Genomic DNA, 15,262 nt, shown 5'->3' on the forward strand with positions numbered 1-15,262 from the left:
GTGTGTATATATATATATATATATATATATATTTATATATATATACACACATACAAAATATATATATACACACTCACATATACATACATATATATATATATATATGTATGTATATACAGTATATATATATATATATATATATACATATATATATACATATATACACACACATGTATATATACAGTATACACATACATACATATACACATATATACACTTATATATATACACATTCATATATATGTGTATATATATACATACACAGCAATTATACTGTATATATGTATATATATAATTACTGTATGTATATATATACACACACACACACTCACATATGCATACATACATATATACACACGTGTGTGTATATACATATACACACATTAAAAAATATATATACACACTCACATATACATACATATATATATACATACATATATGTATGTATGTATGTATGTATGTATGTATGTATGTATGTATGTATGTATGTATGTATATATATATATATATATATATATATATATATATATATATATATATATATATATATATATATATATATATATATATGTAAGTAATAAAATGCATAGGCAAATATCATATATTATTTGCTGTAAAAAGTGGCCCTTTGAGGCCGGCATAACTATACTACAATGTCAAATATTACAACAAGTAGTGTTAAACGAAGATAAACATACAATTGTTCTTTATCATTCTGCCAACTTTATTCCGGGCACTCTCCAATGCCGTTTTTTTTTTTAGGTTTGTGTGGTTTATGATTTTGTTCTTGTATTTATTTAATGTTGTTAACGTCATATCTGTGTTTGGAGCGTTTGAAAAGTTTTTGCCATCATACATGAGGACACATCCTAAAAGAGTCAAAGTCACCTTGTTGTTGGATGCACCACGTCCCAGGACGAGTCCCAGCAGCGCGTTGAGGATGTTGGCGCCACAGAGGACCATCTGAAGCCCACTGGCGCCCCCAAGGACACTGAAGAGAACCACGTTCCAAAGGACCACACTCCCGGGCTCCAAACACACTCCTGACCACCGAGTCCTGTTGTACAGATACCCAGCGTCCCTGCCAGGACACACACTTAGTGGTACAGTTCGAAATTGGACCGGATAAATTGTGTGTGTGCGTGCTAATGTCCTACTGGTCTGCGATGGGTTTGAGCGGGACCCCCCAGGCCGGTCCAGATGTGGTGTTGTAGAGACAAAGAGGACCTTGAACAAGTCCTGTGGCGCTGACCAGACAACACATGCCAGCCGCCAGCAGACACAAACACGAGTACAGCGCCTGACGCAACATCTGGACAGACGACCACAACACTGTTATTTACGTTATGGTCGTGTCATGTGACCACCAGACGCTTACCTGACCCCTGAAGGCACAGCAGCCTCGTGTTTGGCTGCTACGCACAAACGCTCGAGCTCCGAGTAGAACCTGCAAAACCCCAAAGTCACCACGAGAACCTCAGAGAGGAACAAGAACGTCACAGGACAAAAAGAACCACGATCTTCCTCGTCAACTCACCAGGACGCCAGAGCTCCACAGCCCCGTGGCCCAGGTGGCCTCTCTGGTCACATGACCCTCCAGCAGGAAGTGGACCTTCATCTCTGGGAACAGCAGCAGGATGTTGGCCAGCACACAGACGATCGCCAAGGCAACCAGGGACACGCCCACACAGCGCAGACACCTCGACACGCACATCTTCTCAAACCTTCTGCGGTCGTGCTGTACATAACAGAACCTACTATAACAGACCTGGACAAATTAAGGCCCCGTTAAGCTTTTCGATCTGGCCCGCCGGACATTCCCAAATAATTGTTTTAGATCTTTAAGATGGAAATTGTAGCTGCCATTATGATGTGCAGTGATGTTTTCAAATGACTGAGTCTTGAACTATACAAAGTATTTCAATGGTTGGAATCTGCTGTTTTGCATGATATGCTAGTTACTATGGTAATCTATTTAATTACTATGGTAATATAAGTCACAGCAGCTCATACAAGGTACCAAGCAGTGTGGGTGTGGAGCGTTTCCACAGAGTGTTTCCAGAGAAGCAAGCCTAAAATGCAGGTTTTTTTTTTCGTGTTTATATTTAGCTGTGTTTGTTGCATTTTTGTTGCGTTTCGCTTGATTGTAAAATATGTCAATCGAGAGGGGGTGTGGCGTTCATACGTTGTCAATATTCAGTGTTTTATCGTTTATAGTTAATATAGTAAATCCCATATTCTTTATTTTCATTACATTCTGGTTGTCTCATTCAGTAAAAAAGTTTTAAATTCCATTGCGTTTTTTAAGGCATTCAATCAGACATTATTGAGGTTTTGTATCAGTGTTCAAAAAAATCTGATATACCGACCCCAGGCACATTTTTTTTTCTCTAAATTTGGGCCCCCAAGTCAGAATTATTCCCCATGTCTGTACTAGAACTTACTTCCAGCGACTACAAAAATCATCTTTCGAGCAACAGCAACTCACCAATGAGGGGCTCTCTTGTAGTCATGTGATCATTTGCTGATATCCAAATACACTGAAATGATTTAACAACATCTTTAAAATCTACTTTTTTATGGAAGACGCCATCCATCACATAAACGCAGTAGAATATTCACAAAAATAAAAGCAATATATCATAGATGTAAGGACAGTTTCATAACATTACACTCTTTAGAATATTCAGGTAAAATAAAAGCTATATATCATAACTGTAAGGGCAGGTCCACTCACTGTGAAGATGTCCAACTGATTAGTCGTCCACCTTGAAGTCACGCTTAAAGAGGAAGCTGAGGTGTTTATAAGTGGACACCAGACACACATGGATACGTCCATGCTTCCTTATAAGGGCATAGGAAGTGTCTTGTGGTCGTAAATAACGCAGAGGAAATGTTTGCATCATTGGACAACATTTAACATTTTGAAAGCAGCAATATGAAACACTACAGTGTAGATGAAAATATGACTTGTATTAAAGGAATACCATCTCTGTAGTTACCATGGCGACAAGAGCGCTTCCATTTAGGGATCTATACACCTGGTGAACCAGGCTGGACGTGTCCTGTGTTGTTAGCAGTGGCATCAGTGATGCCAGGTCAGTAGTCATCACTTACTATTGCTTTAGTACAGTGCTTCTCAAATAGTGTGGTGGGGCCTGAGAGGCAATAGTGTGATCGCATATATCCAGTCACTACAGGGGGGGGGCATGAAATTGTCAGTTCGCTAGAAAAATTTTACTTTGACTGCCGCAGTGCTTCTATAACAATAGGGCAGGCACTCCTACTGGGGCCCAGAGAGGTGGCAGGGAAAGGGGGCATTAAAGTCAATAGCGTAATAACATCTTTCGAGTTAGTAAAACACAATCTTGGCATTCACAGATAATATATATATATATATCAAATTGCTGTTTACATTTACACAGATGCCTAAAGGCCAATGTATTTTACACAGTATATCCCGCCCTCTCACGGCTTCTCCTACGTAATGACGTAATCAACACATTAGCTTTTAGGTGTTGTTAGTTAATTATACCAATTTGGATTGCTAGCATTAGGTGTCATTGAATGTATATTCCATCATAACAGCTACTTGTTAGTTACTTCTCTTGGACTGCTTTTGTATGTGTGCACGTGCTTCCTGCGCGTACGTGTTGACGAGACCGAGTGAGTGACAGCTGTAAACACCAATCATTTTATCCGGGCCGGCAAAAACTGTAATAGTGAAAAATTGTGAAACAAATGTGTTACGTTAAACCACTAAAGGTAACATAAGATAGCCGCTGTTATTATTGTTATTCTTGTAAGTTTGAAAAATGTAACTGTTGGGAAGTTGCAAACAGCACCTTTAACTTTGGGGAGGTGTGAAAAAAAATTCTGTGAGGTGACAGAAAATAAATAAAAACCATTTCTTTTGTATTAGTTACTGTTCCAAAGTATTTAGGACAATAATAATATTAAGGGCAGCACGGTGGTTAGTGCATTAGCCCCACAATACGAAGGTCTTGGGTTCGATCTCCGTGCTCGGGATCTTTCTTTGTGGAGTTTGCATGTTCTCCCCGTGATGCGTGGGTTCCCTTCGGGTACGCCGGCTTCCTCCCACCTCCAAAAACATGCACCTGGAGATAAGTTGATTGGCAACACTAAATTGGCCCTAGTGTGTGAGTGTGAATGTTGTCTGTCTATCTGTGTTGGCCCTGTGATTAGGTGGAGACTTTCCAGGGTGTAACCCACCTTCCGCTTGAGTGCAGCTGAGATAGGCTCCAGCACTTTCCGGGACAAGCGGTAGAAAAATGGATGGATATACATAGTGCTTCAAGATGTTTGTTGTTATCAAATATAATTAGGACATGACGACAGACGTAAATGTCAGTCATAGAAATATGATAAGCGGGTATATACTTCTGTTTCTGTGCGCACTTCCGTGTTTTACTCTATTTTCAGTTTTTTATCTAGCGGTTTGTCTTACTTTAGCTGCAGGATGAGTCACTGTGTCTCTTTGGAGAACCGCACGGGAGGAATTCTGCTTATGTTTGACCTTTAACCCACTGCCAGCACCATCAAACACTAATCTCGGCCCCACAGGACAGCGTGGGCCCGCCTCGAACTGGTTTTGGGAGGCGAGGACACTTGAGTGAGGACAGTGGACATTTTGACTGGGTTGCAATGGTGTTAGACGGATACAGATCACCTTGAGCAGACCCCACCGACTGTCCAGGTCTCTCGGAGGTCGGCGTCAAGCAAAATATTTTGCATGTTGCAACAAATTTACAGGTCCATTCCACAAGGGCTGTCTGTGGTTGAACTTTCTCTAAACTGGGATGAAAATAAGACATTTAGTGAGTGAACAATGAGGCAACAAGAAAAACAATAAATTGGTTGTTTTACCTCCAGAAGCCTTCTTTTAACCAGTGAAACATGTCATTTTTTTTGTCAGGAAAAAACATTTCTCAGCACAGTTCAGCTTTTTATTTCTTATAAAAGACAAAGAATCTGCAGCCAAACAGGAAGCGATATCACACTCCACACACAACTGCTCCAGCTTGATGGCCTGAACAGAGGAACCTTGTCAGCAGCATGAACTAAACTAGCTCATGTAATCCATGTTCAAACTGTCCAGATTGGATCTTTACAGTCATCCACTACAATGAAGGCAAAAATAAGGCGTTTGATGTGCAGAGTATTCCGATAAAACGATCAGTACAATGCTCTCAGAGACAAATGTCCTGCAGTGTCTGTTTCAATGCATTGACTCATTTTGTCTATGAAATGTAAAACATCTGAAATAACTGAGCAGCAATTATCTGAAAACAGCAAACAGAGGGCAACTTTCTATTTTTGTTAAAATGAAAAAATATAGCAATGCCTTTTAAGCTTGTTTTACCAATTTAAACGTTAGAAAAGGAACCACCTGTGCAGAGAAACAGTCCTGACTAAGTCCTGGTCTCCTGGAGCTGACTGGGCGTGAGTGTTTTGTTTTAAGGTGTGTGGAAATGTTTTTTACTTCTGGAACAAGACTGAAGGCAGGAAGTCTCGGAACAGTGAGTCAGAGTTTGGGGGGTTCAGATGCCCAAGTTGGGGTACAAGTCCGTTAGGGTGGTCTGCTTGCTCCCTCTGCTGGAGGAGGAAGAAGAGGAGGAGGAGGAGGGGCTGGATGAATCCAGAGAAGACTCAGCAAAAGAGCTGGCGGTGGCTGGGGGGGAGGTCTTTTTAGTCCTTGCGGCCCTGTGGGCGAGGCTTTTACGTCGTAGCGGGTAGGCGTCGGCAGATCCTTTGCGCCTGTCAGTGTGTCGCTGCCTCTCCTCCTTGTTGAGCTCCTGCTGTAGGAGCAGTGCCATCTGCCGGTCCTCCTCCTCCTGACGCCGCCGACTCTGAAGCTCTGCCTCCAATTCAACCAGCCCGCGCAGCACAGTCGTTCCGGTTTCTGGCGAGGAAGAGTAGTAGGAGGAGGAAGAAGAGGAAAGGGGGAGCCAGTGACCTCGGCCTCGCTTGATGTAGGTCTCCTCCGGCTCCTGTTCCAGCTCAGAGCTCTTCCGCTTTACCGAGGAGGGTCCTTCGTCTCCGCTGGCGAGGCTCCTATCGCGCCCCTCCCCCTCAGCCAGGGAAAACGGAGACAGTGGACTGACGAAGGCAACTTCTGATTGGTCCGCTGAAGGAGGCCCGTAGAAGTCCACCTGAGGGAGTCCTCCCCCTCCGCTGGCGAGGCTCCTATCGCGCCCCTCCCCCTCCGCTAGCGAAAACGCAGAGAGTGGACTGACGCACACAACTTCTGATTGGTCTGCTGAAGGAGGCCCGTAGAAGTCCAGCTCAGGGAGACGCTTGTCCTGGGAGAGGAGGATGTTCTCCTGCAAACATTTGACTGCTATAACTTTGGTGTATCGTGAGCGCAAAAGTGACACCAGCACGCTATAAAAATGTAGAAAAGAGAAGTACAAGATGACTGACCTTGTTGGATTTAGACGGAAGACGATACAAGTACCTGAACATGCAGAAACACACAATCAGGTCATGACAAGCCCATCTTCAGAATGTTCTACAACAGGAGTCCCCAACTTGTTGCTTCAACAGCCAAAGAAAAATTGTGCCAACGGGCCATAAACAGCAATTCTAAGCATGAAACCAAAAAGTTCCTATGTTTAGTGCCAGTGACAATGATAGATGGCAACTAGTTAGCCAACTGGTTAGCCATGCCAACATGCCATCGATGATTGTGTGATCGTTAAGGGTGTCCAAAACTTTTTCACAACCGATTCGATATTGATCCTATACGACAGTGGTCCCCAACCTTTTTGTATCCGCGGACCGGTCAACGCTTAATAATTTGTCCTGCGGCCCGGGTGTGGTTGGGGGAATCCTTTTTTTTTTTTCTTTGTCATGAAAAAGGGACGTTTTTGTCATGAAAAAGGGAGGTTTTTGTGTTTAAAGCACTAATTGTAAGTATATATTGTGTTTTTTATGTTAATTTAATAAAAAAAAAAAAGAATACAAAATTCTTCTGCGGCCCGGTGGTTGGGGACCACTGCTATACGATATCAGCAAGAATCATATATACTTCTATTATTTTGTAGTGTGGAATGTCGGAAAAAGTTAGGTCAAGATTAAGGAGTCAAACAGAGAACAATGGCAGGTATGAGAAACACTAATGTGTTTATTGTTAACAGTCTGAAGTGAATATATACTGTCTTTAAGTTGAACAAAAATGGTAATTATTTTTGGCGACACCAAATGATCCTAAATATTAAATATGTTAAGCTCATGACAGTACGTTAAGTGATACGCTTCTGACTTGGACACTTTTTAGATTTAAGTACTATGCAACTATAATTAAAGCAACCGTGGTTTGTTTGGCAAAGCGGCTGTCCCATAAACTTGATGGTTCCTGGTTCGATTCCCAGCTTCCGCCATAGTAGTTACGTCCGTAGTGTCCTTAAGCAAGATACTTCAAATTTGCAACTGATAGGTCGAAGTTAGGGCCTTGCAGGGCAACTCCCGCCATCTGTGTGTGGATGTATATGAATGGGTGAATGTGGAAATAGTAAAAAAGCGCTATACAATTATATAACCCATTTACCATTTATTTATTCAATACTTGTTTATATTGACAATTGCGGTGTTTTAAACTACAATATTGTTCAAATAAGAACACTTATTACAAATGTCTAGCTTGTGCATCTGTGTTGTGTAGCTGCTAACCTACCCCCCCAGCCTTTTGTAAATGACTTGACTAAAATAAATTAAAAAGACCAAACTTGTGTGCTTCTTGGAAGACATTTAGATGTTACCTTGCTGTCCGGCTTTGCTCAAGTGAACACACTGCAGGACTGTTTGCAGCAAAAATAATTTTGGAAAGTTTAGATACAAGCCCATGTAATTTGAGACTTGTTTTTCATACTGATATTGGACCGATCTTTGATATCAATATCGAATCTGGGCACCCCTCCTAAGCTTAAAAGGTCGGTAAGAATATTATGTTCTACTTTTGGGAAGCCACCATTTGGCAGGCCAAAATAAATGACTGGAGGGGCCCAATTTGGCCCCTCGTCCCACTTTGGGCACCCCTGTTCTAAAGCATTCCAATACACAAGATGATTAACTATATCCAAATCTACAGCTAAGGACAAAATACTTGCTTTTCTATTTGTCCTATGTTTACTTTCTTCCTGGTAGGAGGGATGTCAGGATGCTGGTTGTCCTGGGAGACGGAAGCAGCGTTCTAAAAGAGAGATGGAGGAGAATGATGATGATGGGATTCCTCTTACACACAGTGAGCTGGAAAACTTCCTCGTCAACATCGGGACTCATTTTCATGTTTCTCTCAGCGAGACACAAAGACGTACCAGTTCTTTGCTGAGCACTTTGGCCAGTCGCTCGTCCTCCTCCCGCCTCCTCCTCTCCTCCTTCAGCAGCTGCTCTTCCTCGGCCAGGAGTCTCTGGATGTACTCCTCGCTGGCCCGTTGTTCCTCCTCGTCCAGCTCTCGCTTTTCCTCTGTCAGCTGACACCAACAACATGTGACGCCTTTTATTTTGTCCACAATCAAAAGTGCGCTTTTGCTATATTGTTAACACAGAATGTTTTCAGTTGGAAGTCATAACCTTACAAAAGTAAGTACAAAGCTCCCATTTCTGGTTTACATACTTTCATTATCTCAAATGTTTGTATTTTTGCATGATTTGGAGTTGAAAGAAGGTAACACTTTGCCATCCAGGTTAATATATGTGCTGCCCTCTTCTGGTAATCATGTTCCACATAACACTGACTGTGTCATTTGTTTTGTTTCATAGCTAGTCACCCCATTAATGCAGAGCCCAAAGTTACCATTCAATATTTGTTTTGTTTGGTGAATATATGCTTGTAAATAGGAATGCATTTGCAGTTTTAAGTTCATTTTCTTCCATTAAAATCTCATTTGTGGAAAATTAGTACAAGTTTAAAATGAAAGAAATGCTAATCCTTCTTAGCCTGTCAATTAGATCTAACATAGAATGTTATTATTAAAGGGGAACTCCACTTCTTTTTTTGGAATTTTGCCTATTATTCACAATCATTATTAAAAACATGACGATGGATGTTTTTGTTTTTTTTGCATTCTAAATATTAAATAAATGTGATCAAAGGTTATCTTACAATGGAGCCTTTAAACCCCTAAATAAACATCCAAACACCTCCATTAAGCTTTTACATACATTATGTAAGTATATATGTAATATAATAATGGGCAAATTTATAATAACATCTATTTTTTACGTATTTTGATCATTCTAAGCATACGAGGCACATTCATTTTATTAAAGCATCACGATCAACGTTTACTTTCTTTTTTTCTTCATCACTGATTTTTACTCACTGCAGACTTTATGAGAGCAAACAAACATAAAACGTCACTTATTTTAGAAGGTCTGCTGTCATTAGGATGCCAACTGGTGGGATGTTCATATATTTGCGTTTAGATGAAGAATGATTCATAATCCTCACAAAGAAACAGAGTGGAAGGACAAAACAAAACATAATTTTGTGTATTTCACCCCATTTTTGGGTCCTTAACGGCTGTCAAAGTGTACCAACTTATCAGAATACCCTTTCAGACTTTTTCTTTCCAGCTGACATGCATGATTTGTGATCTAGAATAAACTTACAGAAAGCAAGGAAGCAGCAGACCCCTCGATGTAAACATACGGACACATGGTAGTGATCACAGTGCCATAATAAATGATTTGTCTGCGTAAGTGCATAAAACAATATCACTACTACTTGGTTAATAGTCAAGTCAAAAACCGTAAATGGAGTATTGTTGGCGTTTTTTCTTTATTTATTGGATTTTATGGGCGAAAGAGAGGACCTCCCATTGGCTCCCCTGTAAGCGGACTTTTTTTTTACGTTTATTTAATATTTAGAATGCATTAAAAAAAATCCATGCACCGTCATGTCTTTAATAAGTGCAGTTCCCCTTTAAGTTAGCGGCATAAGTAAACTTTATCCTGTATGGTTGCATTGCTTTTTTCCCCAGTTTATACAAAACTGCATTGTCCATTGAACATGATTCTTACATATATGTGCACTTCATGTGTCTCTTAATGTACTTTCATTTGTTTGCTTAGTTTTACAATAACTCCACTGTCAATCAATAAACAAGATAAAGTCAAAAGTTTTAAATTTTTAAATTTGAAGAAATGCAGTGTTTACCTACATGCCAAACTAAATTCAAACGTTTCAGGAGGGCAGATTAATAAATTAAAATGAACTACAGGTGTCCAAAATGCTTTAAGCATGGTGTCCCGCCTTTTTTAATTGGCCCTTTATAGTGTACAAATAAGTTTTCCATTGAAACTAAACTTACTTTGGTGACCTGCTCCTGATATTCTTGTCTCAGCTCTCCAGGCTGACTGACTCTGGGGAAAAACACTGAGCAACACAATTAGAATGTCAATACTTATCAGAGAGAAGGCTTTAAATGCATCTGCAATTATGATACGATGTGTGTCCTACCTCCCACTTCGTCCTCGGTGATGGCGTCCTGCCCGCAGAGCCGACGCTGACAGTGCTGGGGGAAACTGATCTGAATTTGCCTCCACAGCTGCTCGTTGACCAGCGTCTTGTTCTTGTTGTTCTGTCGGGCCCACGTGGAAACCCTCTTCCTGCAAAGGGGGCAGCACAGCGTGCTTTTGTCCACAGACTCCAAGAAACAGACCTAGCGGTTACAATACATACGTGAAAAGTTACAGAGAAAAAGCCAGTCAGTGTGACGCGTCAGTGTGCGGTTACCTTGCAGAACGTGTGTGTGCAGGGCAGCGTCACAGGCTCCAAAAACATCTCCAAGCACACCGGACATACGCAGTCATCGAATGATAGGGTTTTGGTTCTCTTCCCCTTCCCTTTGCCACCTGACACGACCGCCTCTGCATCAGCATCTGGAAACATCATCTTGTCTCCTGTGAGGCCTGTCACCGCAGCATCCACCTGCCGGAAAGAGCAATCTCAGCCTGATTCGGACTCCTTAGCACAGTTTGAATGATCTAACCCAGGGGTAGGGAACCTATGGCTCTAGAGCCAGACGTGGCTCATTTGATGACTGCATCTGGCTCTCAGATAAATCTTAGCTGACATTGCTTAACACACAAGTAATGAATAATTCCACTGGTAATCACGATGTGAAAAAGAACGTTCAAAATATAAAACATTCTCATGCATTTTAATCCATCCATCCCTTTCTACCACACCTGTTCAAGAAATAACAATGTTATTAAAAAGAATTAGAGACTTGTTATACTCTAAAAATGTTGGTCTTACTTAAAAAATGCACGCATTTAGTTATATTCAGTGTTGAAAAATATGATATGGCTCTCACGGAAATACATTTTAAAAAATGTGGCTTTCATGGCTCTCAGCCAAAAAGGTTCCCGACCCCTGATCTAACCATAGAGAATATTTTTCTTTTGTCTAAAAGTAACAGCATGCGTTTCATAACAATTAAAGATACTTCTACTGAAAAGTATCTATTGCATTTACAATATGTATTTCAATTGAATTTGAAAACCTCATTCTGGTATAGCCGTGCTACATGAAGGGTTTCTTGTTAATAGGCTATCACTAAATGTAAACTAATGCAACTTTGTGTTTCGAAAGCAAAAACTAAACATACTGTAAATAGAGTGCTAAGATTTCTATTGGAGGAATCAAAATTAGTAAAGTTTCATCTACCAAATTTCTAGGTTTCCTAGTGGACAAAAAATTGTCATGGACAGAACACATAGGTTTAGTGACCAATAAAGTGTCAAGATCTGTTGGTGTCATCAGAAAAATCAGGGGTTTGGTTCATCAAGCATGGCTCTTAACTCTTTGTTAAAGTTTAATTTATCCATATCTTATCTATTGCAATATTGTCTGGGCTAGTATATATCCATCAAATTTACACAAATATTCATTATGCAAAATACATTTGTAAGAATAGATACTTCTATTTGGCTCCATCAGCTCCCTTGTTTAGGAAAGTAAATGTACTATCTATTTATGATATGAACACACTTCAGTCCTCTTCTTTTATCTATAAATGTACTTACCTCCCCAATACGCTTCCTACACCTTTCAAAGATTATTTTAAGACCAATTCGCAAGTTAAATCTCATAATACCAGACAAACTGATAATCTCCGTGCTATCTTTGGTCGTATCACCCTTAGCCAGTTTAAAATCAAACACGGAGGTCCTTTACTCTGTGAATAGTCACCTATGTATTGCAAACTCCCCATCTTCACTCACTAACTTTAAACATAGATTAAGGATGAATTAACATTCTCCATCTGTTCCTACCTTATAATGTAGCCCTATTACTTCCTCACACGCGCGCACACTCACACTCACCTAGACTAAATCCACAAAAGGTAGACTACTTGTTATCTTTCATCCATTTTCGACCGCTTGTTTGTTTTTGGCTCGCGGGGCTTGCTGGAGCCCATCTCAGCTGCACGTGGGCAGAAGGCGGGGACAAGTAGCCACCTCATCACAGGCCCAAAATAGATAGACAGACCACATTCGCACTCCCATTCACACACTAGGGCCAATTTAGTGTTGCCAATCAACCTATCCCCAGGTGAATGTCTTTGGAGGCGGGAGGAAGCCAGAGTACCTGGAGGGAACCCACGCAGTCACGGGGAAAACATGCAAACTCCACACAAAAAGATCCTGAGCTCAGGACCTTCGTATTGTGAGGCACATGCACTAACCCCTGCTCCACCGCGCTGCCCTACTCAGGGTTTCCCATAGCGCTTTGTTGCTAAGGCGGCCGCCTTAACAATAAAGATCCACCGCCTAAGCTAAAGTCTTAAGCAGCTCTGCTTCGTTCGGCTTCTGTCAGTACTCTCTGCAGCACCCAGCATTGTCCCACCCACAGAACCATCTGATTTGTTACACGCAGAGCGGTAACAGCCAATCAGCAGTGCATATTCAGAGCGTTAACAGCCAATCAGCACTGCGTATTCAGAACGCATGTAACAGCCAATCAGCAGTGCGTATCTAGAGAGCATGGAGTCAGTGCTCCAGCATTGTGATGAGCAGATAGGTGTAAAACAGGTAAGCATCAGGCAGCAGACTCTCCCCAAATTATAATAAACACCACCCAGTCAACTACTGGTAACATCAGTATGAGCCCGCCGAAGCTCTAGAAACAAACGGCAGCTCAGCTTGCTCGCAGTCCTCGAGGTGAAGGCTAATTAGCTTTTAGCGTAACGTTAGCTCATTTTGCGGTGTGTGTGCGTGCGTGCATGTGTTACAGACAGCAAAGCTCTGGGTGTCTGTTATTTCACTTTACCTTTTCTGTGTTGAAGCAGCAAAAAACTACAAACCCTGTTCCCATATGAGTTGGGAAATTGTGGTAGCTGTAAATATAAACGGAATACAATGATTTACAAATCCTTTTCAACCCATATTCAATTGAATGCACTACAAAGACAAGATATTTGATGTTCAAACTCATTAACTTTTTTTTTTTGCAAATAATAATTAACGTTGAATTTCATGGCTGCAACCCGTGCCAAAGTAGTTGGGAAAGGGCATGTTCACCACTGTGTTACATCACATTTTCTTTTAACAACACTCAATAAACGTTTGGGAACTGAGAAAACTAATTGTTGAAGCTTTGAAAGTGGAATTTTTTACCATTCTTGTTTGATGTACAGCTTAAGTTGTTCAACAGTCCGGGGTCTTGTTGTCGTATTTTATGCTTCATAATGCGCCACACATTTTCAATGGGAGACATGTCTGGACTGCAGGCGGGCCAGGAAAGTACCCGCACTCTTTTACTACAAAGCCACGCTGTTGTAATACGTGGCTTGGCATTGTTTTGCTGAAATAAGCATGATAACGTTGCTTGGATGACAACATATGTTGCTCCAAAACCTGTATGGACCATTCAGCATTAATGGTGCCTTCACAGATGTGTAAGTTACTCATGCCTTGGGCGCCAATACACCCCATACCATCACAGATGCTTGCTTTTTTAACTTTGCGCCTATAACAATCCGGATGGTTATTTTCCTCTTTGTTCCGGAGGACACCACGTCTACAGTTTCCAAATATAATTTGAAATGTGGACTCGTCAGACCACAAAACACTTTTCCACTTTGCATCAGTCCATCTTAGATGAGCTCGGACGCAGCGAAGCAGGCGGCGTTCCTGGGTGTTGTTGATGAATGGGTTTCGCTTTGCATAGTAGAGTTTTAACTTGCATTTACAGATGTAACGACCAACTTTAGTTACTGACAGTGGTTTTCTGAAGTGTTCCTGAGCCCATGTGGTGATATCCTTTATACACTGATGTCGGTTTTTGATGCAGAGATCAAAGGTCCGAATTATCCATCCATCCATCCATTTCCTACCGCTTATTCTCTTTCGGGGTCGCGCTGGCGCCTATCTCAGCTACAATCGGGCGGAAGGCGGGGTACACCCTGGACAAGTCGCCACCTCATCGCAGGGCCAACACAGATAGACAGACAACATTCACACTCACATTCAAACACTATACTATATTTAATTGTGTTTGTTAATTTACTGCTTTAGGTGAGAACCTTGCACAAGCCCTTTTGTTTTGTTTTTCTCACCTGCACTTATTTCTCATTACTAATTTCTTGCTTCCATGATTTTTTGTTTTTTTTACAATGTTACCTTTTGATCTGTTCATATTGCGCGAGTAAATAAATAAATAAATATGTAGTCTTCAGCATATTATAGCCCGAGTTCAAACCGGAATAATAGCACTCGAACACCCAAATATAGAAAAGACAAGGTAGATGACAAGTACAAACGTTAAGTCAAAGCTTAGCTGATAACTTTAGCTAACGTTGTTGTCAACAACATTCCCCTCAAAAGAGTACCAGTGGTGTGATTAAAAGTTATATAACTTTCATTACCTGATCTTTTGACAGTCGGCGGCTTTAGTCGAAGCTAAAGTTAGCTACGTTATGGGAGCCAAACAAACATCGATATACCTGTTAGCTGTCAAGCTAACATAAAGGTTAGTTGACAACAGGCCGCCTGTCAATACTTCCACTCAGCTTGTAAATAATTATCCGACTTCAGGCGTTAAACAGGCTACTATGTTTTACCGACGGAGAGAAGCTGCGTCGTTATTTTGATAATAACTCCATACAAAATCTCTTGCAATTACCCGCTCGATCCAGACGACGACCCGGCGCGCAGGCGCAGTTATCGGCGCGCCCCTAAATGTCGTCAACTATGACGAAGTGTCGCAAAAAGCCAATGACAACACTCGCCC

General features: G+C 41.2%; 2 protein-coding genes across 7 annotated transcripts in view; both read right to left on the reverse strand.

The window, feature by feature from the left end:
- The window catches only part of LOC133536935 (transmembrane 4 L6 family member 5-like), an 8,149-nt gene extending 5,356 nt beyond the window's left edge, over window positions 1–2,793 (reverse strand). For 2 of the 4 annotated variants that reach the window (XM_061877669.1, XM_061877668.1), the window contains exons 1-6: window positions 2,738–2,793; window positions 2,489–2,540; window positions 1,538–1,738; window positions 1,379–1,447; window positions 1,158–1,312; window positions 889–1,081 (exon numbers count right to left, since the gene is read on the reverse strand). In XM_061877669.1, the coding sequence (XP_061733653.1) occupies window positions 889–1,081; window positions 1,158–1,312; window positions 1,379–1,447; window positions 1,538–1,714 (594 nt within the window). In that variant the 5' untranslated portion in view covers window positions 1,715–1,738; window positions 2,489–2,540; window positions 2,738–2,793. Of the gene's footprint in view, window positions 1–888; window positions 1,082–1,157; window positions 1,313–1,378; window positions 1,448–1,537; window positions 1,769–2,488; window positions 2,541–2,737 lie in introns of all 4 variants that reach the window. The other 2 variants (XM_061877670.1, XM_061877671.1) reach the window with 2 other exon arrangements.
- A 2,160-nt stretch (window positions 2,794–4,953) lies between these two features.
- Window positions 4,954–15,261, reverse strand: LOC133536939 (E3 ubiquitin-protein ligase rnf168-like). 3 transcript variants are annotated; one of them, XM_061877678.1, is made up of 8 exons: window positions 15,155–15,261; window positions 10,760–10,954; window positions 10,484–10,685; window positions 10,335–10,399; window positions 8,337–8,492; window positions 8,130–8,212; window positions 6,445–6,478; window positions 4,954–6,344 (listed from the first exon to the last, which is right to left on the reverse strand). In XM_061877678.1, exons 2-8 carry the CDS (start codon window positions 10,916–10,918, stop codon window positions 5,562–5,564), a joined length of 1,482 nt encoding a protein of 493 aa, XP_061733662.1. In that variant the 5' UTR covers window positions 10,919–10,954; window positions 15,155–15,261; the 3' UTR covers window positions 4,954–5,561. The 3 variants fall into 3 exon arrangements, with proteins under 3 accessions (XP_061733662.1, XP_061733663.1, XP_061733661.1); XM_061877679.1 differs by lacking the exon at window positions 15,155–15,261 and adding an exon at window positions 14,898–15,148; XM_061877677.1 differs by lacking the exon at window positions 15,155–15,261 and adding an exon at window positions 13,301–13,360.
- Window position 15,262: the final 1 nt, after the last annotated feature.

The sequence above is a fragment of the Nerophis ophidion genome, linkage group LG18 (genome assembly GCF_033978795.1).
Source record: "Nerophis ophidion isolate RoL-2023_Sa linkage group LG18, RoL_Noph_v1.0, whole genome shotgun sequence".
Classification (NCBI taxonomy): domain Eukaryota; kingdom Metazoa; phylum Chordata; class Actinopteri; order Syngnathiformes; family Syngnathidae; genus Nerophis; species Nerophis ophidion.

Bases quoted from the DNA above. Each gene is read 5' to 3' on its own strand.
- LOC133536939 (XM_061877677.1), bottom strand. From the start codon at position 13,345: ATGGGAACAGGGTTTGTAGTTTTTTGCTGCTTCAACACAGAAAAG. The intron at 10,686-10,759 runs GTAACCGCACAC...TGTAACCGCTAG, and splicing joins GCACACACACGTTCTGCAAG to GTCTGTTTCTTGGAGTCTGT. The intron at 8,493-10,334 runs GTAAGTTTAGTT...TGTTGGTGTCAG, and splicing joins ATCAGGAGCAGGTCACCAAA to CTGACAGAGGAAAAGCGAGA.